The 26,942-nt window shown below is 41.5% G+C and overlaps 2 protein-coding genes across 2 annotated transcripts in view; both read left to right on the forward strand.

The window, feature by feature from the left end:
• gcn1 (GCN1 activator of EIF2AK4) overlaps nt 1-11,703 on the forward strand; it is a 45,229-nt gene extending 33,526 nt beyond the window's left edge. Inside the window, exons 49-57 of the mRNA XM_080045519.1 lie at nt 33-146; nt 631-861; nt 1,423-1,616; nt 2,856-2,970; nt 3,297-3,393; nt 3,676-3,824; nt 6,777-6,887; nt 8,065-8,286; nt 10,906-11,703. Of these exons, the coding sequence (XP_079901645.1) occupies nt 33-146; nt 631-861; nt 1,423-1,616; nt 2,856-2,970; nt 3,297-3,393; nt 3,676-3,824; nt 6,777-6,887; nt 8,065-8,286; nt 10,906-11,031 (1,359 nt within the window). The 3' untranslated portion in view covers nt 11,032-11,703. The remainder of the gene's footprint in view (nt 1-32; nt 147-630; nt 862-1,422; nt 1,617-2,855; nt 2,971-3,296; nt 3,394-3,675; nt 3,825-6,776; nt 6,888-8,064; nt 8,287-10,905) is intronic.
• Nucleotides 11,704-12,554: 851 nt separating this feature from the next.
• Nucleotides 12,555-26,699, forward strand: rab35b (RAB35, member RAS oncogene family b). Its single transcript, XM_080043316.1, has 6 exons — nt 12,555-12,707; nt 15,145-15,195; nt 15,307-15,430; nt 21,140-21,264; nt 22,316-22,440; nt 23,769-26,699. The coding sequence occupies exons 1-6, from the start codon at nt 12,656-12,658 to the stop codon at nt 23,895-23,897; spliced, it is 606 nt and encodes a 201-aa protein (XP_079899442.1). The 5' UTR covers nt 12,555-12,655; the 3' UTR covers nt 23,898-26,699.
• Nucleotides 26,700-26,942: the final 243 nt, after the last annotated feature.

Here is a 26,942-nt window from a genome sequence, read left to right on the forward strand (position 1 = left end):
GTCTTAGTATTGTTTGTTTTTTTCTTGTCTAGAAACTGGATGCAAGCAGCCAGCTGGCTCTGATCGACGACCTGCATAAAGACATTAAGTCAGTGGCTGCAGAGGTCAAGGGACCTCACCTGCCTGGTTTCTGTCTGCCCAAGAAGGTGAGAAGGCTCCTCCCCCTGACACAGGCATCACTGCTACCTTAATCTCTCCCCCGCACTACAGTTAGTTGTTTTGGAAGTTACAATAAGTTCAAACAAAAATCTAAAATATTTTCAATATAATTTGCCTGCTTCTTGTGAAGAAGCTATCTTTACAGTTGAATGCTAATGCCGCAAATCAGGACTGCAAAACACCTCTATCACAGATGTCCGCTCACGATGTTCAATCACTGAAACTAATCCACAGACAAAACTGCGAAATTCTCAGGGAATAGGTTTATGTCACAATAATAACACGTACCATATATGTATTGATTGATTGATTGGAGTCCTTTTTTACAATGCAACAATTCATTGGATCCATGTTCACTAATGAGTCAGAATGTGCTGTTGCTGTTTGACAATTTTGACATGATATAGACTAACAAATAAAGCAGAAATCACTTGTCAATCAATCCTTGTTCTTGGTCTTTGTTTTCCACAGGGAGTGACCTGTATCCTGCCTGTCCTTCGAGAAGGCGTCCTCACCGGCAGCCCTGAGCAGAAAGAGGAGGCGGCTAAAGCCCTGGGAGGAGTCATCAAACTGACCTCTCCGGAGGCGCTTAAGCCCTCTGTCATTAACATCACCGGGCCGCTCATTCGGATCCTAGGAGACCGCTTCTCCTCTTCTGTGAAGAGCGCTCTGCTGGAGACTCTCACCCTGCTGCTGGCCAAGGTCTGTACACGCCTCTCTTCATGCCACACCAAAAGCCTTGTTTCCACCAAGCAGCACGGTTCGGTTCGGAAGGGCACGGAAACACTAGATCTGGTTTGCGTTTCCACTGCCCTTCCTACCCTTACTTGGTAGATAGGGTTTATGCCGGACGTGTTCAAAGTATAGTATATACAGTATATGGGTAACAGCTGTTGGACGGCACCGGACGCAGCAGCTACGTAACTACATAAGACTTTTCATTCTTGCCGAGGTGACTGCACACGGCCAGGAATGATGATTCTGTGGACCAATCAACGCCCTGCAGTGTGTAACTCCACCCTTTTGGGACAGCTTTGTACCCCAATCAAATTATGACAAAAATTGGTGCGGCGCGGCTATCTTATTTGGGTACCCTTCGCAACTCTTGACAGAGGAAATGCAGATAAATGCATGCCAAGACGCACCTAACCTAACTGAACTACACTGCTCAGTGGGAACAATGCTATAGATGGCCACAAACGTTTCAAAGCACCTTCACTTCTGTCTGATTGTTAAAGAATGAGTGTAACCTCTGTACTGCAGGTGGGCATTGCCCTGAAGCCCTTCCTGCCCCAGCTGCAGACTACCTTCCTGAAGGCCCTGCAGGACTCCAGCAGGGCTGTCCGGCTGAGGGCTGCTGAGGCCTTAGGACAGCTGGTCTCCATCCACACCAAGGTAGACCCACTGTTCACTGAACAGCTGGCTGCCATCCGCAACGCAGAGGACGCAGGAGTCAGGTCAGCTCTCACACACAACTTACCTGAAATCTACACATACAAGAGACTTTGATAAAAGATTACTCTGTCAACTTCTCCCAAGCAAACTTTATTTGGAAACACTATTATTATCACAGACCCAAAAATAGACATCACATATTAAATCACACTTGATCTCCTCCTACATCTGGTTTGGGATGATTTGTATTGACTTTGTTTCCATACTGCTGGGAATCCAATAAGAATGAAAAAACACTACATCTGTTACTGAAACTATAGACGTATCTCTCACCACTAAATCAACCCAAACTGTTCAATAATTAGTTTGATTTGACATTTGTCCCATAAGACATGTCAGTACAGATGTGCACTGTTTAAAAAGTCTCCCCGTTAAAACATTAGTCCACCAGAGGACACTGACGAGTTTAATTTACTGTGAAAATTTGTTTATGTCAAAAATGAATATGGTCCATGTTTTTTTTAATCTGTATCATTTAAATTGTTATCTGCTTCACAAATCAGTTTACAGAAGTGCCACACTGCTTCTATTTATTTTCAAGGGGAAAACACATTGTATTTATTATTATTATTTATATATTTACTGTTAAGTTATTTTGAAAAGAGCATGCTAGTGGAGGCCAACAATATTTATCTTCTGAATTTTTAATTCTGCTTTATTTTCATGTTTCAAATTGAGAAAAACACATTCCAAAACGATCAATAACCTCTGTATTAAAAAATAAAATAAAAATCTGACAGATATAATAACCATTAATCTATTATAGGCTATCGCATCGCAGTATTGTCCACAGAAATCGAAAAACCGGCACCTTAACTCACACATTTCTTGCGGGAAACACTGCGCAAAGAACCACATTAAATGAAATATGACCTTATAAGGCTCAGTAGTATTGGTGAATGCTCTTTAAATGTCATCAATAATGGGGCGCTCCGGTGGTGTAGTGGATAGAGCGTGTACCATATTGGCTCTGGCCTTCGTCGCGAGTTTTAATCCGACCCGTGGACCTTTACTGCATGTCATCCCCCCTCTCTCTCTGTCTCCCCATTTCAACTCTGTACTGTCAAATAAAGCTTGAAATGCCAAAAAAATTATCTTAAAAAAAAAAAATATATATATATATATATATATATATATATATATATATATATATATATATATATATATATATATATATATATATCATCAATAAAAGTGTCTATGCGGTTGTTGTTCTGACGTACTCTCTACCCCTCACACAGGGAGACTATGCTCCAAGCCTTAAGGTTTGTCATCCAGGGGGCTGGTTCAAAGGTGGACCCAGCCATCCGCAAGAACATCACCACCACACTGCTAGGCATGCTGGGACATGACGAGGTATGACAGGAGGAGCATATGCAGCTGAAAAGATTTAGTTTGTAACCGTGGCAGCACGCCCTTTTTTTTCTACCCGAGGGCCATACATAGCTGCTGAATACATTAAGTAATTACCAGAGAAAATCCAATGTAAACTGTCTATATAAACACGTAGAAAGGTATTAGACAGAGTTTCACTGGTGTAGTTTCCTCTGTGATCACAGCAGAAAAACGGAAGTCAGGCTGAGAGGATGTGGTTTTTCTAAAAAGGTGGTTAGAGTCTCACTGTGTGTTTCAATATAAATGACTGTCTGTCTGTCTTTCTGTCTGTCTGTGTGCGTGTGTAGGATGCAACACGAATGGCGTCAGCCGGCTGTGTTGGTGAGATGTGTGCCTTCCTGTCTGAGGAGGAGCTGAAGAGTGTGTTACTTCAGCACGTCTTGGGTTGGTATTTCTATGCAAAGTTATTGTACAAATGTTGCCCATTCATATGTCATCGAGGCCCCTAATTGCTGTTTATTTCTAGATTTAACTTGGTTTACAGACTGAAATAATAATAGGGACTTAGTAGTAAATGTGTTTTTGCTTAGTTGTAGCCCAAATAGTGTTTATGTTCATTTTATAAATGTTCATAGTAACACTTGTCATAAAGCGTGTGTGTGTGTGTGCGTGTGAGTTTCTCTGCTGCTTATGTACAGGAGCTAACCCTTTCCTCCCTCCCTTTAGCGGACGTGTCTGGTGTTGACTGGATGGTGCGTCATGGTCGCAGCATGGCCCTGGCCATAGCTGTCAAGTCTGCTCCAGAGAAGCTTTGTGTCAAAGAATACTCTGATACTGTGACAGAGGCTATTCTGGCCAACGCCACCGCAGACAGGGTGAGAACCTTTGTGTGTCACTCAGTTCTTTCACATTTTATTTCTCATGTCTCCCCTGAACTAATACCGGCTGCAATCACTTCCCTATACGAGGCAACTTTTTAAGAAATAGATTGATATTTTGGGAAATATTCTTATTGTCAAGTTGAGTTTTATTTTTTGCTGTAACACTGTCTTGGCTGGAGACTTCTTGTTACATTTAGGTTGCAAGGCAACCAGCTGAGACTCCAGGAAGTCACTGCTTGCTGCCAAGAAACGGTTATAGCCACAACGCACTTCAAAACCACAACTAATTGTTTGTACACTGATAAAGGCAACAGCATATAGGGCCAGTTTCACAGACATGTATTAAGTCGAGTCCTCGACTAAATTGTACTTTCAATGAACAATCTCCATTAATAATTCCATTTAGTCCAGGGGCCTGTTGCATAAAACTAAGTTAAGGGATTAAGCTAGGATATTTCTGTTATCCTGACTTGCATTAGCCATGATCCGGTTGCATAAAAGTGGAGGGACATAAGTTACCATGGAGATTTATCTTTTACGTTAAACATAAAGGATAAACTTATTATGTTGCCTGGCTCAGTCAGCTGTCACTCCGATCTGAAATCAAGGTGTTTAACAGTTATTCCATGATCTTCATTATTTAACCTAATTTATTTATTTAACCTGAACCATTTATAATTAACTTAATTATAATTAGATTAAGATGAAATTATATAAATTATAATAATTTATGTGATTTTCTGTTCATATTGCAGGCTATATTTATACAATTGATTATCGATGGCAGATGACGTTGCAAATGTCGGTAAAATAAATTCACTTTGTACTTATAACTATATCGAGGTTTATCTAAAAGGTTTTTCCTTTTTTTCTGTAATTTAATTCAAAAAGTGAAATTTAAATATATCCTAGATTCATTACACATGAGGTGAAATTAATCTAGAATAAACATATTTTTCAGAAGGTCAACATTTCTGTATTCCTTTTTCTGATTGGTTGTATGTAATATTCTAATATTTTGAGATACTGGATTTTTTATTCCATGATCAATCAATCATCCAAAAAAAAGGCCTGACATATTTCACTTTGTGTAATGAATCTATGAAAGTTTCACTTTTTGAATGGACTTTCCATGATATTCTATTTTTTAGATGCACTTTCAGACTGCTCACTGTCAACTATTTTATCATGAAACAATGCAGGGACATCAAGATCAGTTGGCAGAGAATACATCTGCTGTATGAAATTAACTGCCCCCTCACTTACGGTTTAAACTAGCAAGGCATTGTGGGAAAATGGGCCGTCTTTTCCATTTTTACATCAGTAAATCTGTGTTCGATCTCTGGGTCTACTTCTGAAAGCTGTGGGCTGGCACTTAAAGGGACTCTTACCTTTGTTGCATTTTTACACTTTTTTTGGATTAAGTTAAAATGGTATTAATAAGGTAATTACACTCTAAAAAGCAAGACAGACCCACCAGGAGTAAAAACAAACAATGATTTCAATCTCATAATATTATGAAAAATATATATAAAATTCAACCAATCAAATCGTTCGGACCGAACGATTTGATTGGCCGACAGACCTGTCTGTTTGCGGTCTGCTTCTGTATTGCGCATTCTCAACTAGAGGGTTTGTTTTGATTCCACGGCAGACAGTAGCGAGTAGCGACCATTGTAGAAAAGGCCCCAACGTTCATAAGTTACAGTGTTGTTATTTCTTACAGTGTGTTAAGATGTGTTTTGTTCAGTGTGGATAGCAGTCAGTTAGGGCCGTGACGTCAGTCGGCCAGAGAGCCTGTTTAGTTTCCGTTCTCTTCTCCCTCGGTCAGATGTGTGAGCGTTGCCGCAGTAAGCGATCATTCCACATGGAAACGTGTTTATCTGAGTTTAAATGTGAATCACCCGTGTGTGAGTATGTAGCCTACATGCAGTCCCGATCGCTGTTGTAATATAGTTTGCATGTTATTAACGGCTGCGGGTCGCAACAGCTGTTGTAACGTCTCCTCACGAGCGGAGTTTAAACCTTTGTTCTTTTCCCGCGATCTATATGCGACTGTGCCTGTGAACGAAGGAAAATAAAGAGCGGATAAAACCCTACTCCTCCTCTCCTAGTCTCATGCTTATAATCTGACGCCTTTGGCCATAAGTGGTATTCTGGCCGACACCTCTGAAGTGAAACCAGTGATACAAGCATGGAACGAGGGTGTGGGGGCATTGGAGGGAGGCGGGATGGTATGATAATGCTGTAATTCTCAATTGCAGGATCGGTAAGAGTCCCTTTTAATAGAATAACTTACACCTGGCTTGACAAAGCGGCCCCTTTTCGTCCTGGATTGGCATTTATGCAACTGACTAATCCAAAGTGCCCAGGCTAGACTTTGTCAAGGCTGGCTTTATCAATCATCCTGGATATCTTAATTCCACTTTTATGCAATAGGCCCCAGGACTTGGCTTAATCCATGTCTGTGAAACTGGCCCATTGTGTGTTAACTCGTGAGCTTCAGAGGTGCTGGTAGGTGGATTTTGCTTACAGTCCTAATGCTGAGCTTACTGTCTGCTGGCTTTGGCTTCACATTCATAGCACACAGTCAATCTTTTCCCAAAATGTCAAACTACTCATTTAAGTAGACCTTCGTAAAAACTTGCCCCCACGATTGAACACGGAAACTAACAGTAGCCTCACTACATACAGAAAACAATCATTGCAGAATTCTTCTTAAACACTATTCAATTTAAGAATCAACAGATAATTTAAAAAAAAATAAGTCATTCTTATTTGCCCATTTTTGAATTTCTATTCTTTTTCTAAATAACAAATCTAAAGAAAGGTACAGTCCATAACATGATTAGTATAGAGGTTGTCTACGGTTCCCTTCCGTGTACATCCATTCCTGTTGCCCTTGTGTGTGTGTGAGTACATGTTGTGACTGTGTCCCTCTTCCAGATCCCCATTGCCACCAGTGGGATCAGAGCCATGGGATACATGATGAGGCATCACCTCAGAACGGAGGGAAGCAGCAGTGTTTCCCCGCACACCGTCACACTGTTTGTCAAGGTAAAGCAGGAACTCTTTCATCCAGTTGATCATCACAGGCCGTTGGCCGTTTACTTCCCTTTGCATATGAGGAAGTGAGTGCCAATAAGTCACTTCAAAGGTCTTCACCCTACACCCACCCCTACGCTTTCCCTAGAATTTATATAAAGCACTGTTGGCATTCATTCATTTTTTTCTTTCAGCTTTTATTCATATTTATTAATTTTTTGATCATATCAAATTAGTTTTTATTTATACAGCCCAATATCACAAATAGCCATTTGCCTCAGTGGGATTCCCAGTCCGTACACTGTACTCAGACCCTTAGCTCCACTGAGGAAAAAACTCCCAGCTAAAAAAAAACACAGGTCACAGGTAAGCTGAATCCAGTCCTGAGACACATGCCTTTTTATATTGTATTGTATTGTAGATTTTATTTGATATGGACATGTCAATATCATTGGACGAACCAGATGCATTGATTTCAGTGTATTAGCATAATGCTAGTTTTTAACACCTGAACAATGGGTCAAGAGACCCTGACTCTCCAGTTCACAGTTAGCCTGTGATTGTCTCAGGAGTCGAGCAGTGCCACACGCAGTCAACATCAGTGTATGATAACGTGCTCCTGATTTGCCAAAAGATGAAGCATTTCCTTTGTCAAAGAAGTAGTAGGCTATAACTTCACAAGATACTCCATGTTGCTTATTTTACCACAGGGGAACACATTGTGTTTCTTTTTATAAAATAACACATAGCCTAAAAATACAACTTCATTCTCATAATATTAAGTATTATTGTCTTTATTCTCACAATTTATTTATTTTTTCCCTCAGTGTGGCCCTTATGCTCTGTCGTAAATAGTTACTGGACGAGTTAAGAAAACCTGAACTGATGACCTATGCAGTCCATTCAAGTCCAACTCAAACCGTTCTTCTTCATTTTTCTCTAAAACCCCCAGGAGTCAAATACCATGGCTTGACATTACATATTGTTTTCACACAGTGTCCACTAAAATCTGACTATGAAAGCTGACATCAGAGCCATAGATCTCAGGTAGCCGTAAATAAACACACACGGCCCTAACCAGAGTTTGTATAGGAAGATGGGCATTGTGATGAGTTGCCTGCTGCAACAGTGTTTGGTAGATGGAGGTTCTACTGTTGTGACAGCGTGTTTGTCTGTGTGACCTCCACAGTGTCTTCAGAATCAGTCCAGTGACATCAGACTGGTGTCAGAGCGGGTGCTGTGGTGGGTGTTCAAAGACCCGGCCACGCCCTCCATGGAGGTCAACCTCATCAAGCCTCTGCTCAAGACCCTGCTGGACAACACCAAGGACAAGAACACCAGCGTCAGAGCCCAGAGCGAACACACCATCATCAGCCTGCTCCGACTGCGCCAGGGAGAGGAAACCATGCAGGTCAGAATACCAGCTGAAAACTATACTAACCTTAACCCATTGATGCCGGCTGCTGCGCGATGCAACATTGTATCTCCTGCCGGCTGCTGCGCATTGTTGCTTTATCTAATTTTAAGTCATTGGTTCAAATACACTTGAGGTGGGTTTTGTTGATTTTTTAAGACAACGTGATCACCCAAATGTTGAGTGGTTTGCCGAAAATCACGTCAATCAAAAATAAATAAATACAAAAATTCAAAAAATAATAATAATAAAAAATAAACCGGCTGTGTCGGCGATAGTGTTTTACAGAACAGTTGGTGGCGTTCAGAGTACAGAATCTAGGTCTACTATAGACTACTGATGAAAATCACCTAACACATTGCATCTATTTATTAACAATATTTATAAATTTAGGCTATATTTTGCTGCTCCAACTCAAATTCAGCTCAGCCAGGCGATAGTTAAGTTTCAGTTTCGTTTTCATCTCCGTGGTATACAGCTGTTTGGACCAGCTGATCGGCTCCCGACAGCGATAACTGAACTAAATTATAAAATAAAGCCATTTCTTCCTTCCTCTATCCGTCTATTTTTTTCTCTCCACTCAGTCACTACTATCCATGCTTAAAGGAAGCAGGATTATACCCTCATTTAGCACATTATTTTTAAATATTTTATAATATTTATTCTTTTCTCCCATCTAATTTTAACGATTTTTTGAAAAACGTATTGGTTTGTAAGCGCTAAGGGAGCACGTTTAAATAAAACCTGTGAACCTTACCTTTTAAATGTATTTTATTTCATGTTTCTATGTGCTACACAGGCTTAGATATTAAGGTTTTGGTAGACGTTTACAATTCGTAGTATTTTTTCAGAAAACCCTCAGGCATTAAGGACATGCATCCTAGATTGCCATAGTCATCAAAGTCATCACTTGATTCAAAGTACAAAAGTATCTGAATTTAAAAGTATTTAAATATCAAGAGTATTTTGCTCATATGGAATGTTGCTCAAAAGATGCATTAAGTTGCTTGAGCAATTGTGAAAGAAACATTCAGATCCTTTGCTTAAGTAAAAGTACAAATACTAAACTGTAAAAAATTCTCTGGTGCAAGTGAAGGTCCTGCATTTACGTTACCTAAGATTATTGTTAGTATAATCAAGAAAATGTACTTGGTGTAACTTAACCCCTAAACCACTGTTTTCAGCTTACAACCAATTTATATGGAAATTTAGTAGTGTTTTTGATTGTCCCAGGTCAAATTCTCCACATTTAAAGGCCTACTTCACCGGTTTGAATATGAAGGTGTATTGAATTCTGAGATCCTATGTAGTATAAATGTGCAAAAAAAATTGAAATTGGTTCATCCTAGCCTGAGAAAAGGCAGAAAGAGTGTTTTTTTTAACCCTATATTAATCTTACTGTGACATCACAGTAAGATAAATATAGGGTTAAAAAAAAACCTTACTTTGTAAATATTACTGTGATTTCTCCTACTGTGACATCACAGTAATATTTACAAAGTAATTTTTTTTTAACCCTATATTTATCTTACTGTGATGTCACAGTAAGATTAATATAGGGTTAAAAAAAAAACTCTTTCTGCCTTTTCTCAGGCTAGGATGAACCAATTTAATTTTTTTTTGCACATTTATACTACATAGGATCTCAGAATTCAATACACCTTCATATTCAAACCGGTGAAGTAGGCCTTTAAGTACATTTTTCATTTAATTTAACCTTTCTTTATACTGGAAAGATCAGTTGAGGTGTGACCCTCATTTACAATGATGTCGAGACAAAGTATGTTTATTCAACATTTTATGGTATGAATATGCATAGAGAGACTGCCTCTACAGGTGAAACCTGGGTACTTCATACATTTTTCTATTGGCTGATCTTGAGCGTGAGGTGTGTGCTTCACTGAAACGTCACCAACGACCTAGAGATGGTAACGCTAACGTTATGATGCTTGCGATCACATAGCATAAGTTTACCAGGCAAAAATTCAATATCAAACTAAAAACATGCCAATAATATACAATACGCCAATTATATACAATATAAAATTATTCAATGCATGGGAAGCAAGTATGTGACTGTGCTTTATAAACAAGCCCAAGGTTGGTTGTACAAATCTGACATGGCAACACTGGCAGGCAGGGTGTGGGTGAGATCAGAATACAGGCCTTTACTGTCTTTAGCCCGCCTCCCAGCACCGCCCAATTGATGCACTTTTTTGAATTTCAGGGAGGAGGCAGTTCAGCCCAAACTAGTGTTAAAAGTTGTGACATTTCTGGCATATTTGTATTAAAAATGATTCTTCATATGTTTTGTGTGCATACATCAAGTAACTTAAGTTAGCAGTTGGATGTAGTAGAGTAACAAGTAGAATATTTCCTACTGAATTGTAGTGGAGTAGAAAGTAGAGTAGCATGAAAGAAAACATTCAAGTAAAGTACAAGTAGGCCTACTTCAAACCTGAGTACAGTATTTGAGTAACTGTAGTAAAGTTACATTCCACCACTGCCGACTACACACCGTCTGCTATCATTTACAGATGTTGATTCAATAATAACATAGGAAAAGAGAGTTTTTTTTCTAATGTTGACTTTTTTTGCTCCTTCTAAAAAATTCAGAGTATGACCGCCATTCTGGACTCTGCCAGTAACGACCTGCTGTCAGACTGTCATCGCCGGTCCATGAAAAAGATGGCCAGCCTGCCAGACTCCAATGAAGAGATAGACGACACCATTCTGACGTGATGGAGCAAGCACTGCGACTATGAAATGATCTCTGCAGATGACACATATGATCTGAACCATACCCCCATTCACACTCACCACACACGCCCATGTTGCCCTTTATGGACCAAGGCTGAGATGGGTAGTGTTTCCCCCAGCAAAAAAAATGTTTTTCTCCTTTTCTTTCTTCTCCTTTCTCACTTCGTTTAATTATTTTAGCGGCCTTTAAAGCCCAATTTATAACCTTTTTTTTAAATTTTATCTCACAAAGTGCAGGTTTATTCTCCTGTCTGGAACTACATAAGGCAAACTCTTTATTGATGTTTCAATGTTTTGCTACTTATTTTACCAAAACGATTTTCAAGCATCTAAGATGCCACTGTAGTGAAACAAACAACCCTATCTTTAACTTGTATTTGGACTTTGTGTGTGAGTGTTGTTTGGGGGGGGGAAACAACCTCCTATAAGAATAAAACGCATTCTTATTTCAGTGATACGGTTGTAGAAGAGGAAATATGAAATAAAATAAAACATCTTGATTTCATAATGTTGTGTGTGAAATACTGGAAAGTTTACACCTTACGGATTTAAAGTGAGATTCTATGCTGACAAACTGCAACCTATGCAGGAGCATTTTGTGAAACTTCAGCCTTTGCTGTCTGAAGCTCTCCATTTTAAGTAGGCAACTAAAATGACCAGCATCACTAGAGGAGACCCTAAAGGATTGGGTTCCCAATTCATGTAATGTTGCTTTGGCATATTAAAGGTGCATTTTGTAACTTTGGTTGTGTCACAAACATGCACTTTTTCTAAGGTATATTTTCATAACTTAATAAATACATTTTCCTCAGGAAAATGTGATCCCTGGAACACTGACGCTACTACTGCACTAAAAAGCTACCTTAAAGGTTACCATTAAACTGTTGGGTTAGGGTTGAGGGCCCACAGTTTAGTTTACAAACATATCTTATATTTGGTTCCAGGTGCCACATAGTTTTAAATTTTTTTCTTACTAAAGTTTAGAATGATAGAATTATTCAATACAAACAATTATGTTTAGAGTAGCTAAATGTTTTGTAAACTAACTGCAGGCCCTGAAACTGTAAACAAATCCCCCTCCTCTGAAACTGTAAAGTGCACCTTTAACCATTTTTTGCAAGCTATCATTTATCTGCTGATGTTATAATAAGCATACCAAAAGAGTTAATAAGGGATATAGAGATTTTACCATATCCCAAGTTTCGTGATTATTTAAATGTGTAGAATCCTGTCTGCCATTTGTTGTGGATGTTCTGAATCGACGGGATGGTATGAGTGTGCTGCCCATGTAGCAGCGTGAGTGTAGTTCTCATCAATGGGATGGGGCGGCTGAGCTGTGGCAGCAGGAGCCTGCGCAGTGAAGCCGGGTCACAGTTGGGCGCAGCTCCACCAGAGAAGGAAGCGGAGTTTCCGGCTGTTTGTAGCGGAGGGAGAGGATTGCTGACGCCGCGAAACCCCGAGAAAAACGCCGCCGGCTTGGGGGGGCTAACCGTTGCTAGCATTGGTAGTGGTCTTCTTCTTTCTTCTTGGGGGGTTCTGGGGGCTGGTGGACAGCAAACCGAGCAAAGAAGCGGCACACGGCGGGGGTGAGCCACCAGCTACCGGCATGGCCAGGGACTACGATTACCTCTTCAAGCTGCTCATCATCGGTGACAGCGGTAAGCCGACGCCGGGGATACGGGACGGGAAGTGGGCCTTGTCGTGTTTTTCCCCTTTCTTTTACAAGAGAGGGATACGATATGCAGCTCTAGGCCCGCAGTGTACTTCTATTGTGCGTTTACAGTTTGTATTTTTAATTTTCTTCTATGGAAATGATTGGTGAAATCATTGTACACATCCGCCAAATTTTATCTGTGGCGGTGACAGGGCGGAGGTTGTGTGTCCGGGCTGGGCATGTCAGCCGCTCAGGCCGGATATCGTCTCCAGATCTTCAGGGTTTATCTCTCGTGTAGAGTTTCTCGTCTTTTTCTCATATCGACCGAGACATATGTGTTAGCTCCATAACAAAACATTCACTGCAACTCAAATAACTGCACGGGGGTCCCCATACTCCTCTTAGTTGGCCTCTATTTTGTATCTCTTGTTAGCTGTGTTAGCAAGTTGGAAGTTAGGCTACACTACTCTCTCTGGCTTGTTCATGTGTAGGTATCGGTTAGTTGAGAAGCTACTATTCTAAAGAGTTGGGGTCTGTCTACTCACGAGCTCAATATTAGCTCATTATGTTTGCTGTGCGGTGTGAGGTCATTCAAGTTAATATAATGCATTTACCTGGCTAGCATGATAGTGCTAGCTGCTCAATGGTGGAGGAATGCTGCACTGCAGTCTCTGGTTAGCATCCAGTCACAGCTAGTCACAGTGTAATAAAGTGACACTAACAAAGTGTTGTCAACTGTAGCATCACTTAATTAAGTGCATTCGTCTGGGGGGTAATACCACTGACTATGTGGTTGGTTGGTTAGCTTAGCTTCTTTACGCCACGATAAACAATATCTCAGTCATAGTATGCATGGTGTAAATGGAGTCTTCTTGGATATCTCCATCAACGTATGGACTCAGTTTGCATTGACTTCTTTGTGGGGCCAATGTTCTTTGCTTTCATTGACAGCCCCGATCCTGGCACTACCCTATCAGCAAGGCAGCACATCAAGCCCATTCACTGTCTGCCACTCACACACAGAGGCCTGTGTCCCCTCTCAGCTGCAGTATGGAAGTCTGTCTCTGTGGTGCCGAAACAGAGATTATTATTTATTGAAAAGTTGCTCTGACCTCTGCCCCCTCCTCAGCTGCATGTAGACGGATCAGCTGCTGACAATCAAAGACCTTTCACACACTCAGATCTCCCATGATGCACTGGGGCCGAGTTGTATCACTCAACTGTAGCCTCTCTGGTCTTCTTGTCACGGTAGCACAACAAGCCGCATGACATCTTCTGCAACACAGAGAGAGGGTTTGACACCAGCTCAAGAGTCCAGTTGTGTAACATTAAATTCTCCGCACAAGTGTTCCAAGCCGAACACGTTGAAAATGGTAAAAATGTCATGAATGTTTTCGTCGCTGACACAGAGGAATTTCGATTCCCGGGGCAGTTGGTGTTTTTGTGGTGGTACGCTAGCATGAAGGCGTGGAGTATTAGTTTTTTTTTTCAGCAGTACAAAAAAGACCACAATCTCTCTCTCATGGGCCTTTTGAAGCTATACGGTTATTGTTTTTTTGTGTGTTTTGAAGGAGACTGTGTGGTTGGAGCTCTGCAGGAACCTGAGAGCTTTTCTGTTGTTGGGAGGAGCAGTCAAACATGAGTTGACAATGACACAATAGGTGGGCTGGGTATCCCCCAGGCTGGGTGCAGCACAGTCACTTCCTAACTGATCCTTACTCCTCTACCTCTCTCTACCCTCTCTCCTCTCCAGTCTTCTGTTGTGTGATTGTTATTTCTTTTCTAAAAACCTCATTTACTATCCAGGTTTATTTCAGGACCCCTCGAAGAAATATTTGTTCAGTTTTGATGTTGTGCCTCTGTGGCCTTTGACAAAGTGCTGTTGCTTGTGCTTCTGGTGAATGGATTTGAGCTTCTGTGGGGTACACATTTCATTGAAATGAGGGTGAGGGAACATAAGGGTGCAGCCTTTGCTGAGATCCTTTACCTGTAGTATGCTTTGCAACTGGTCCAACGTTTAAGTCAGTATATCTTGAGGAACTTTCACACTGTCTGGTCATTTTAAACTTGTGCTACTGGAACACAGTCAACTCATATGAGACGTCACTCCCAGTTCGTGTGTGTGTGTGTGTGTGTGTGTGTGTGTGTGTGTGTGTGTGTGTGTGTGTGTGTGTGTGTGTGTGTGTGTGTGTGTGTGTGTGTGTGTGTGTGTGTGTGTGTGTGTGTGTGTGTGTGTGTGTGTGTGTGTGTGTGTGTGTGTGTGTGTGTGTGTGTGTGTGTGTGTGTGTGTGTGTGTGTGTGTGTGTGTGTGGTCCACGGGTCGGATTTGAACCCGCTTCCACTGCCTGAGCCAACATGGTACGCGCTCTATCCACTACGCCACCAGAGCGCCCCACCTGTTGTACTCCTAACCTCATCATGTGCTTGTGTTTCCCCCTCAGGCGTGGGGAAGAGCAGTCTCCTCCTGCGATTTGCTGACAACACGTTTTCAGGTGAGTGGTTCAACCCAATCCAACCCAATTTCAACACAATGTAGTTATTATTATTATTGTTGCTGTTGTAATGGGTGCTTGATCCTTGCCTGTGTGTGTGTGTGTGTGCAGGTAGCTACATCACCACCATCGGCGTGGACTTTAAGATCCGGACGGTGGAGATCAACGGGGAGAAGGTCAAGCTACAGATCTGGGACACAGCAGGGCAGGAGCGCTTCCGCACCATCACCTCAACGTAAGTACAGACACACACAGTCACACACACACGCACGCACACACACACAGTCACAGACAAACACACACACACACACAGAGTCACAGACAAACACACACACACACACAGTCACAGACAAACACACACACACACAGTCACACACACACACACACACACAAATTTGCCATTGGGCTTTTCAGGTGAAGACCGACGTTTTCATTTCAGCTATTGAGTTTGAAACCCAGAAAGGCTCTTTGCGGTCCCCAGACTAGGTTATCTTTTGAGGAAGCAGTTTGCAGATGACTAGAACGAGTGTTTGCTGCTCTATGAAACCGGGTGGAATTCCCCACAAATCCTAATTACAGATGTGAGAGGGAGGCTCCTGGTCTTTGCACTGTAGTGCTACATGACTCCAAGGTCTTTTCTTCTCTTGTGCTTTTGGTGTGTGTCAGACTGTTGCCCAGCGTCTATGTGCCCCAGTGTGGCTTCACACTCATCTAACACTGAGGTCCTACATGTTTTTAAGATGATAAAATGCATAGCGGTTACTTTACTATCTTCTATTTTCTGTTTTAACGAGTTCCCTGAGTAGACCGGGACCCACACGTGTTGTCTGCACAGCCGCAGCTTGACGTGTCTGAAATAAGTTTTCATTTATAATTGTTTAACCTGCAATATTATTGTATTATGTCACAATGCAAGAGCCATAGATATACAGATGTCAAACATGTGTCCTAAACAAGGCCGTTTGCTTAATCAGATGGGCAAGTAATTCTATTACTATCCTTTCAGTTTGACCTGGGCTGAGTCACAACACAAATCAAGACACACTGCTGCTCACTCTGGTTAAAGGAATACTTCACCCATACGGAACCGGCGTTCTATCATTATAAAATCACTAAATGAATGAGGTGAATGAGGTTTTTCCTCCCTCGGTCTTCCCTCGGCCCAGCTGTCCTGTATTATCCTAATCCTACATTTGACCATGACCTGTGGCCAATAAAAGTTGGTTAACCCAAAATGAATGTTATCTTCAAATGTGTAAAATGGCAATAACTGGTATCTACAATGGATTATTTTCTTATCACGTTGCCACCCCTGATATTACTCTGTCAAACAGTAATAAAAGTACTATGTAATAATGCTGGTAATGTTGACTCCACTGCGTCATCTCTTTCTTGAAACAGTCAGTGTACATTTACATAGGAACTATTTCTTTGGCAGAAAGAAGTTCCAGTGAAAACGTTAAACACGTGTGTGGATTATCCAGAGTAACTGGGATTTTGTTGCTGGAATTTCTTGTCATTGAGATATCATTTACATCTCCCTTGTATTATGGTGGAAGCAGAAATCTACCTGGACCACAAGCAGTACGTGAGACAGTTTGTTTTGGTTATTTTAGTTTGAAAATGCCTTTTTGAAAAGTCGTTCTTATTAACTGATCTGTGGACCACTTAAACTGCATAAACAAGCTGCAATTGCAACAGTTACATACTATTGCCTTTTTAGGTTGAAAATGCAAAAACTTGAGAGCAAACAGTTGCCTCTTAAGTTCAGGAATCGGCAGTCTCTACCCTACAACATCTTGCACTTTAGCTACTAAATGCTTCACTTAGGTCACCAGCCAGCAAGGAATTGTGGCATTTGTTTGTTTGGTGCTGAGAAGATAGTGAAAAAGAGTCTCCGGTCTCAATGGGATTTACCTGTATGTATAAATAAATGAATTGGTCTTCAGAGCTTTCTCATTGGAAACAGTAGCACGCTGCTTGTAAACACCAAACATTCTGATAAGAGTAGTGAAAACAAATGCAGTGTTGGTTGGTTATTTCCTCCGCGTGTGTCCCTTTCAGCGAGTCAGAGCGACCCTTTCACATTCTCATTGTATTCAGATCCTTTTGTTAATATCAAACATTTTTTATTATTCCTATGGCTGTTTGAAATCAGTCTTCCTATAAACTGCCCACCAATGGTTAAACTGCTGTAGCATCGCTCCTGTTGCCTGTCATCTTTGCAGTGAGTGGCCCTCACTGTGTCTTACAACCAATTACTCGTGTTCAGCGTCTCAAATTAATGCCAGCTGTCAGGATTTCTTATGGCATTTACGTGCTCTGCTGAATTATGGATTTGCCATTACATTACCATGCGGTTAACATGGACCAGCCTGACATTAGGCTACAGAACTGACGCACGCAATGAGTAATAAATAAAGAGTTGTGCATTAATGTGCGGCCGCTCTCACTGTATGATGAGACGGCTCTCATAGAAACTGCATTGATGTCATCTAAGCCTACTAATTCCTTTTTAGGCTGTCACTGTCCAACCCATGTGAGTTTTGTCCCATTTTGAAAAATCCTATACAAATAAAGGTTATTGTTATTTGTTAGTATGTGCTTGAGGGGGATCAGTGCGCCTGAAATCCTCTGAACGTCCTACTATTGAAGCACAGTTTCCCCTCAGTCTTTCTGCAGGATTCTCTCAACTGAACTCAACTGATGGTTGACTGTGCTTAAGCAGTGTTGTGGAGCCTCCATAGGTCCTAAACCATTTTCACTGTGGAGATGGATCATATGCAGTGACCTGCTCAGCCCACCAGCAGGCCAGCCTGGGGTAGGGAGCCATATGTCAGACCCTCGGACTGTGTGCCTGTGGCTTGCTGACCCACAGCTGCCCTCAGCCCCAAGCCCAGACCAACACCTTTAAAGTCCCGTGATGTACAGTAGTTGGACTCAGTAGAATGCTTGTTGTTGAAAAAATATATATTTTTGTGAAAGTCAGTGAATATCTCCTCACAATCTGCTAACTGTCCGTACTGTGTGTGAGATGAAAAGAAATGTGGTGTTTATACCGAGGGGCGGCTGTGGCTAAGCGGGTAGGGCTGTCATACTGAATGCAAGGTTGGTAGTTCTATTCCTGTCTCCTGCCACATGTCTAAGGGTCCCTGGGCAAGACACTGAAGCCCCAAGTTGCTCCCGATGGCTGCTGCCGTTGTTGTATGAGTGTGTGTGTGAGAGATGGCTTAGTGAGAGGTAAACAATGTTGTAAAGCCTTAGAATATGTGATGGGCAGCCGCCTCCTCCATCAGTCTGTGAATGGGGTGAATGCAGCAGAAGTGTAAAGCGCTTTGATTGGTGAAGTACGACTAGAAAATGGCCATATAAGTAAAAATCAATTCAATACACAGCTTAGGGCACTGTAAATGGGCATGTTACTTGCTACGGTGGGCACCCTTTGTTTACATACCAGTTTATAGAGCCTACAGATTTCTTTTCAGCGAACACACAGCACAGACAGGTAGCGGATTGTGAGGAAATATTCACTGATTTTTGACAACAAGTATTCTCCAGAATTGCTGACTCCACCTTTTTAAGTCCTAGTTAAAATAAAATATGAACTTTGTCTGGTGGGTTCATACTTCTATTCTGATGAGGCATTTCTTCTGACTGGCATCTGCAAAACTGCTCTTGAAATCTAGGATGCTTCTCCACCTTGATACTGTATCCATTAACTAAGCTTCGTCACCGTTTATAAGACAGCGCTTTTATTTACTTTAGATACTTTCCAAATCACATACTTTTTCTTTTCACTACACTACAAACTAAAGTACAGAAGGATTTTAGGGCCACAGGAGAGAAAAAATAATCGGATAAGGAAGATTTTTTTTCATTGTGTCAATGTCAAGAAATAAAGATGAATACTCCAAAATGCTATTGGAGTTAGTGGGGCATTTATGTATTTTCAGCATACTACAATTGACGTGCATGTATTAGGACATCCTTAATCTTTTTCTGGCATACTAAATAGTATGGAAATATGGTGGATTGGAAACGCAGGGTTTGTTCCCACATGAGAAGAAGTAGATATATTGAAGAAGCAGACATGAAAGAGGTTAGAGAGAGAGATGGGCAGTGACAGAGAGGCTCCAACCAGGAACGTTGCGATCACATGCCCGGTGCTTTAAACCCGTAGGCCCTTGTTTGATGACGTTTTGCAGGGAGAAGTCCAGTTTATTAAGATTTTATGACCCTGTTTGTGCAGAGTTTTACTGCAGAAAATGGTGACTGGAGGTTGGGCCCCTCATACCTGCTGTGTGTGCTTGGTAGTATACTCTATGGTTCTCCATTCATGTGCACTGAGCAGACACACACACACAGACTTGCACCATCCACCCCTGCTGTTCGGTTGCTCATTACTGCTGCTGGACATTGGGGGGCATGCTCAGACAAACAGCGTATCCCCACACTGTCACGACAGGCACAAACACTGACACACACACACACACACACACACACACACACACACACACACACACACACACACACACACACACACACACACACACACACACACACACACACACACACACACACACACACACACACACACACAGTAAGCCCGACAAAAGGGTTCTTTGTGTTTGTTTGGCGAGGGAGGCTACACTGGGCATGCTCCCTATCTGTTTGAAGCTTGGCTGCTGCTGGTTTACAGTTGAACTGTCCTGCTGTCACATTCTGGTCTGTCCGTCTGTGTGGCACAGATGCTGCTCTCTCCGTGAGGCGGGCTTTCCCTCCTTATACTCAAGCAGTCACACGCCCCGGCCCGATGTTCATTGTTGACCCTGTATTGGGCCAGTAAGGCAGTTAGATGGTTTTGTCATTGTTTGTTTTTAGCACAAATTCCAGAGTCGTTGCTCATTTGTTAGCTTTAATTTGACAGTTTAGAAATGATTCAGTTGTTTTCCAAATGGAGATTTGTCTCCCTCTGCTGGACACAGGCACCAGTTACTTTAGTGTTTCCTAAACAACAAATCCTTTCTGGTATGGACCCAGCCTTGATGAACTCAATTAACACGCCATTGACACCACCTGTCATACTGCGAAAGCTTTCTTTGGTTTTTAGCCTGCTTATCATTGAACAGTTGACATACAAGTGGATGATACTGTTACTTGTAGCTTACTATATCTATTATTTATCAATGACTTCAAGCTAACGTTTTCTACTATTGATCTGCTACTTAATCTATTTTCTATTTATCCGTTCTGCTCTTAGCTTATTATCTCTACTACTAACGTGTTTCTTTTAGCTAGCTAGTTATACTATTTATCCATTATTTTTGGCTAACAATTTCTATATATCTGTTACTTTCAGCTATTAAGCCATTGTTTTTAGCCAACTATTTCTATGTAACTGTTACTTTGAACTGTTTCTACTATCTATCCATTACCTAAAGCTCTTTCTACTTAAGCTCACTATTTCTATTCACCCATTACCTTAAAGCTAACTCTTTCTACAATGTATCCGTGACCTTTATCTAACTGTGTCTACTATTATACACTACTTTAAGCTAACTTCTTTCTTGGTAACTGTTACCTTAGCTTACAATTTCTTTGTTACTTTTTTGACTAATTATCTGTCACCTTTAGCTGACTGTTTCTACCATGTATCCATTACTAACTAGCTCTATTGAACTGTTACCTTAGCTAATCATTTTTTTTTAATCTGTTTTAGCAAACTCTTTTGACTATTTATCCATTACCTTTAGCTAACTATTCTCTACTATTTATTATTTTCAACAACAGTTTGAAATGCTGTGCTCACTTCATGCATTTCTTCACATAGTGTTCAGGTGTTTAGGTTGACACAGTATACTTTTAGTGAAATTGTAATGTCGACAACTAACTGTCACCCAGTGTCAGTGGCTGACTGTGTCTCTCTCTCCCTTTGTGTGTTCAGATACTACAGGGGAACGCACGGGGTCATAGTGGTATATGACGTCACCAGTGCAGAGTCCTTCGTCAACGTCAAACGATGGCTACATGAAATCAACCAGAACTGTGACGACGTGTGCCGAATATTAGGTGAGTGTGCACCTGTCAGTGTTCAGAAAAGGTCCTGGCATTCCTGTCACCTTGGCATCATTCACCAACACAAGAAAAGACTAAACACTCAAATCCAGTGCACACACCTCTTATTACTAGGGATGGATCCGATCCCTAGTGTCGGTATCGGGTCCGATATGGCCGAAATCTGCGTATCGGATATCGGACTGTCGGCTCCGATATATTTTTTTTTGTTTTTGTTTTTAATGAAAGAGCGAACGAGCCGTGTGAGCATGCGCCGACGTTCGGTGGAGGGAGAGAGGAAACCACTTTCTAGTTAGACATACAGTACCAGTTTGTTAGCCAGTGAGCTAACCAAAGTCAAAGAAGTGGAGAGGCTTCTGCACTGTGACAAATTCTACTATGTAAAATACAGCCAGAGAGAGGAAGACTGTGCAGACAAACACACCACCACATATTCTAGTGGGGCAGAAGTGATCATTGAGAAGGATTATTTTTGTGTGACTCAATAATTGATATTTTCATTAAAATATTGCATAGTCTGCCTTTAAGATAAACCTATGTGCATTTGTGTATATATCTTGCTCTTTTAAATTAGAATTGCTTAAGCATTCCTAACCTTACACATAACATCACAACCAACATTTTTTTTTATAATAATTATGATATCGTATCGGTATCGGCCGATATCCAAAACCCAGATATCGGAATCGGATCGGAACTAAAAATAGTGGATCGGTGCATCCCTACTTATTACTATTATTTGTAGGCAGTGTGAAGAGTTGTAATTTAAAAAAATATATATATATTCAATTACATAGCGCTTTTCTCGCACTCAAAGCGCTTTACATAGGAGCACAACAGTAAACAAACAAAAGGAAAATGTAAAGTTGATGGGGCTTGGCTTGGTGGCTGGTCTAGGGGTAGGCAGAGGAGAAGAGATGGGTCTTGAGTTTGGGACTGGAAGATGGTGAGGGGCTCAGAGTCACGGATATGTTGGGGGGAGGGTGTGTTTGTTTTGTCTTTCAGTCCTGTTGCGTGACCTTTAGCATCACCTTGTCTTTTTCAGTGGGAAACAAAAACGATGACCCCAACTCCAAGGTGGTCGAAACGACTGACGCGCAGAAGTTTGCAGAGCAGATGGGAATCAACCTGTTTGAGACCAGTGCAAAAGAGAACATCAATGTTGAAGAGGTGAGTCCATTGTTTCAGCTGACTCACACCGTGGGAGCCTGACATGTTTGTGTGGAGCAGTGTCTGGGACATGCCTGGAATGCAGTCCAGCTGAAGGGCTCAATAGAGAGCATGTCTTCCTGCCCTGCAATACCTGCTGATCGGGAGGAGGTCTCACTCAGCTCAATATACACAGGCTCATTTCACACACCATCCACTAAGGTTGGAGTCAGCGATTGCGATTCTGGAGAATTCTTGTTGACAAAATCAGGTTTTGTCAAAGTAAATCAAGTGTTAATACATAGACAGCATAGGCTCTGTACATGGGCGTGTTGCTATCTAACGGTGGACCCCTTTGCTTTCACACCCTTTGTTTACATACCAGTTTACAGAGTCTAGGCTGTGTATTAGCTCCAGGTCTTTATTTCAGCGCATACACAGTACAGACAGGTTGTTGAGGAGATATTGACTCTGATATTCACTTTGACAAACAGAGATGTTGATGACAATGCGTTCTCCAGAATCACTGACTCCATCTTCAAAGGGAGTATAGCTTAGGGCTGCAACTGATTACTACTTTTATCTTTTCTTTCTGGATTAATAGTTTGGTCAATAAAACCACTTCTATCCAGGGTAATCTTCAAAAAGCTAAACAACATATTCAAGACTAGCTTAGCTTAGCATAAAGACTGGAAACAGCTAGGCTCTCTCTGTCAAATAAGTTAAGAAAAAAATCTGCCTTTTCAGCCCATTAAAAGCATCATTCATTAACAGGTTATATCTCTTTGCTCTTGTCATCATGGGGTGGTTGCCAGGCAATCAGTGGAGATTTCAGAAAGTCACTGATCTCAGCCCAAGAAGTAGGCTGATGCATAACCTGCACTAAAACCTCACATAGCTTTGACACTTTGGCGGTTGTACATACCGTCTTCAAACAAGGCGAGTTGCTATTGAATCATTACTTTTTACCACTGGACACAACGAGGCTAGCCGTTTCCAACTCTTCCCAGACTCTATGCTAATTTAACCAGCTACTGGCTGTAGCTCCATGTAGAATGGACTGATACGAGAGTGGCATCGCCCGTCTCATCCGACTCCAAGCAAGAGTAAACCTACAGTATGTCACCTAAATATTGAACTATTCCTTTAATGCATGAAACTATTTGGGATGTTTGGGATGCGTTTGAAGACTGATTGAGAACATCCAAACGCTGCCATGTCTGCAGATTTCACCATGGCTTTTTCCAACATAGAAGCAGTCCTTTTCCTACAGTCATTCATACTGAATTCTTCTTCCTAAACCCGCTGTGCTGTGTCTCTCTCATTGTGGCTCTGTGTGTCTCCTGCAGATGTTCAACTGCATCACAGAGCTCGTGCTAAGAGCCAAGAAGGAGGTGCTCGCCAAGCAGCAGCAGCAGCAACAGAACGACGTGGTCAAACTCACCCGGAACAGTAAACGAAAGAAAAAGTGCTGCTAGCAAACTCCCAAGCCAAGCCAACACACAAAGAGGCTGGCAGCGGTCTTTTTCTTCTTCACACATGCATACACAACAAGATGGGACTCAGAGCATCTAAATTAAAGATTAAATAAATATATGGTGAAAGATCAATTTAAAGAATTTAAAATAAAATCACAAATCAATGGAAAAATGTCCCTTTTGGACAAAGCTAATCATGGAGACCTTAAAAAAAATATGTACAGATTTTATTAGACGTCGGATGGAGTTTTATTTGGATTCAGCCGATGGGCACTATTGACCTGAGGTCGTCCCTCTCTTAAAGGATCTGCCAGGTGCCAAGTGAGCGACATAATGCTCCCATTTCTATCCACCTGATCCCCAAACTCATCCCTCCTTCTCATTCCACCGCACACTGAGGACATTCAGACTCTGCACCTGACGAGAAGGAGGGCTCTACCTTTCTCTGGATTTATCTGTTTCCAATTATAGTTCATTTTATTTTGGCGGGGTGGGATGTTTTTTTTTTTTTTTTGGGGGGGGGGAGGGGGGGGGGGGGTAACTGGCGTCTGAGTATGAACGGAGCTCTCACCACGTCTCTACAGTTTCAACATGACAGACACCTGGGCTCCTTACAGCTCACGCCAACAGATCACAAACTGCTAGATGTTGTTTTATTTGACTTGACGGACGGGGGAATAAGAATGGTGATGATTGATAGATGACCTTTAGCAACTAATCCCATGGACAGAACTAGTGACTTCTCATCTTTTGATTTTGTTTTTGTCTATATTTTGCCAAGCTTCCCCCCTCCCCCCCCCACCCCCCCAGTAGTGCTGAGCCAACCATCATTGATTTTTATGTCTTTCTTTTTTTTTGTCTCCTTTCTTTCTTTCTTTCTTTCTTTTTTTAAAGTGTGGCAGAGCGGTTGACCCAATCCCTGAGCCCTGAAAGCACCGTTCACTGCAGTCTTACTACGCTTTTAAACCTCTTCCTCCATATTTTTCTCTCTTTTTTTTTTTAACAATGATACTGCCAATATTCTAAAAAAAAAAAAAAATGTGGAGAGCTCATTGGACTGTTGCCATAGTGGCCCCTGGAGTGAACCAGGGACTGATGTGAGCCTGTGAAGTCTCAGGTCTGCCCCCCCTCTCCCCTCCCTCTGTATGTCTGCAGCCACTGGCCTTGGTCCCCCTCCCCAACACCCACATATCAGCACCTCTCACATTGACAGACGTCCTGGAGGCTCTTACTCTGACAAGTGGCTTCTCTTTGTCGTCACAGTGACCTCCACTCCATAGCAGAGTGTGCTTTCTGCCCCTTGTTTTAGAGCATGTAACACTTTAGTCTGAAGGGGTTTGCCTGACATGCATTTAGACAGTCCAGGATTTTACTGTATTTTTCTGAGCTTGCGGAATACTCCTTAAAGGTCACGTTATGCACATTTTTCACGTTCAAAATTGTAATTTGGGGTTTGTAGTAGAAACAGTTTTCATGGTGTATTGTCCAAAAAAATAAAATGTAATAAGGGGGCGTGGCTTCTCCCCTTATGATGTCATAAGGGGAAAGACATCCGACTGGAGTTTTTGAACACGGGTTTCCTGAAAGGTGGAGAAAAGGGGGGGGGTTGTTTTTTTTCTCATACTTTTGGAGTCCCTAGTCAAATCATTAATGTCGAAAAAGAGAATTTTGCATAATTGGTGACCTTTAACATTGGACTAATGTCAAAGTCTGATGTCATGTTTTTCTTTGGGTTTTCACTTTGTCACAACCCCCAGCACCATCCCTGTTGAGCTGAAGTGTTTGTCTGGTGTCCATGGTGGGAGTGTGGCAGACAAAGTGGGACTGTTGATGTGAGAACAAACGGGGATGAACTGGGCCCGAGCTCCTCTCACCTCTCCATGTGCAAGGCTTTGTCAGAGGCCCGAGCATCGTACAATGTTTCCTGACATATTTCTGTCTTATTTTTTAAATTGGGAGAGTTATTAACGCATGGACAGAGCTGCAGGTGTTTTGCATAGCTTCTGTGGACAGACTCTGGGCAGCAGGTTTGGGATGGTGATACAACGTTGAAGAGGTCCTCCGGGGGACTAGCCAATGGTATCAAATCTCACACATTATGATTTCTATTCATTACGTGTAATGTACATATAAATATATTTGTGTGTTTATATTCAATATAGAACATACACACATAACTAGCACACACCAAACTGTGCATGTGTTAAACATGCCCTTTCCCCCCCGTGTGCTATGGAACACACTCGTCAGCTGTGGTTTGCTGTACACTGGAGAAAAAGAGATGTTCTATTCATTTTTTCCCTACATGAATTTAATCAGTAATAAACGTTTTAAAGGAATAAATATTTGACACATAATGACTGATCTCATGTGTCAGTGCTTTGAGGCTAACTTCATTTTAAACCTGTCTTTTTATTTCTTGCTTTTCTGTGAATAAAATTGAATGAGAGGAAGTGTGTGCACTGGTCTTTGGTGAAGCCTCTGTCTATGCTCTCACCTCTTTGTCCTGTCAGCAACACGCTAACCTACTGTACTTCATTAGTTTGAATATGTCAGAGGCAGTGTAAGTTTAGAACCATGTAAATAACATGTCAGGTATTTCAGATGATCATATACATTGAAGAATTTATGAATTGCAGTTTGGGGTTTATAGTGTATGAAAAGAGTTTGGTTTAATGGAGTCTACAGTGTCAGTACCTTTTTATATATACTATCTATGGGCATTACAGATGGCTATTTGAAAATGTTCAATATCGGTCCTAAAACCTAAACAATATTTCTTGTATCTAGCTAAGGAATATAGCAATCAGCTGGAGGGATACATCTTTTCCACAACAGACATTTTGACTTGTGAAAAAGCAATAAATGAATCACATACATTTCTGTGTGATTCATTCATGTCATGTGATTCTGCATCCCTGCGTTCCAAATCACATACTCTTTCTTTTTACTACACTACATACTAAAGTACAAAAGAGGCCACAGGTCAGGATATCAAATAAGGAGTTTTTTTTCTTTCATGTCGAGAAATGTCAAGAATAAAGA

This window comes from Ammodytes marinus (assembly GCF_949987685.1).
Source record: "Ammodytes marinus genome assembly, chromosome: 2".
Taxonomy (NCBI): Eukaryota; Metazoa; Chordata; class Actinopteri; order Uranoscopiformes; family Ammodytidae; genus Ammodytes; species Ammodytes marinus.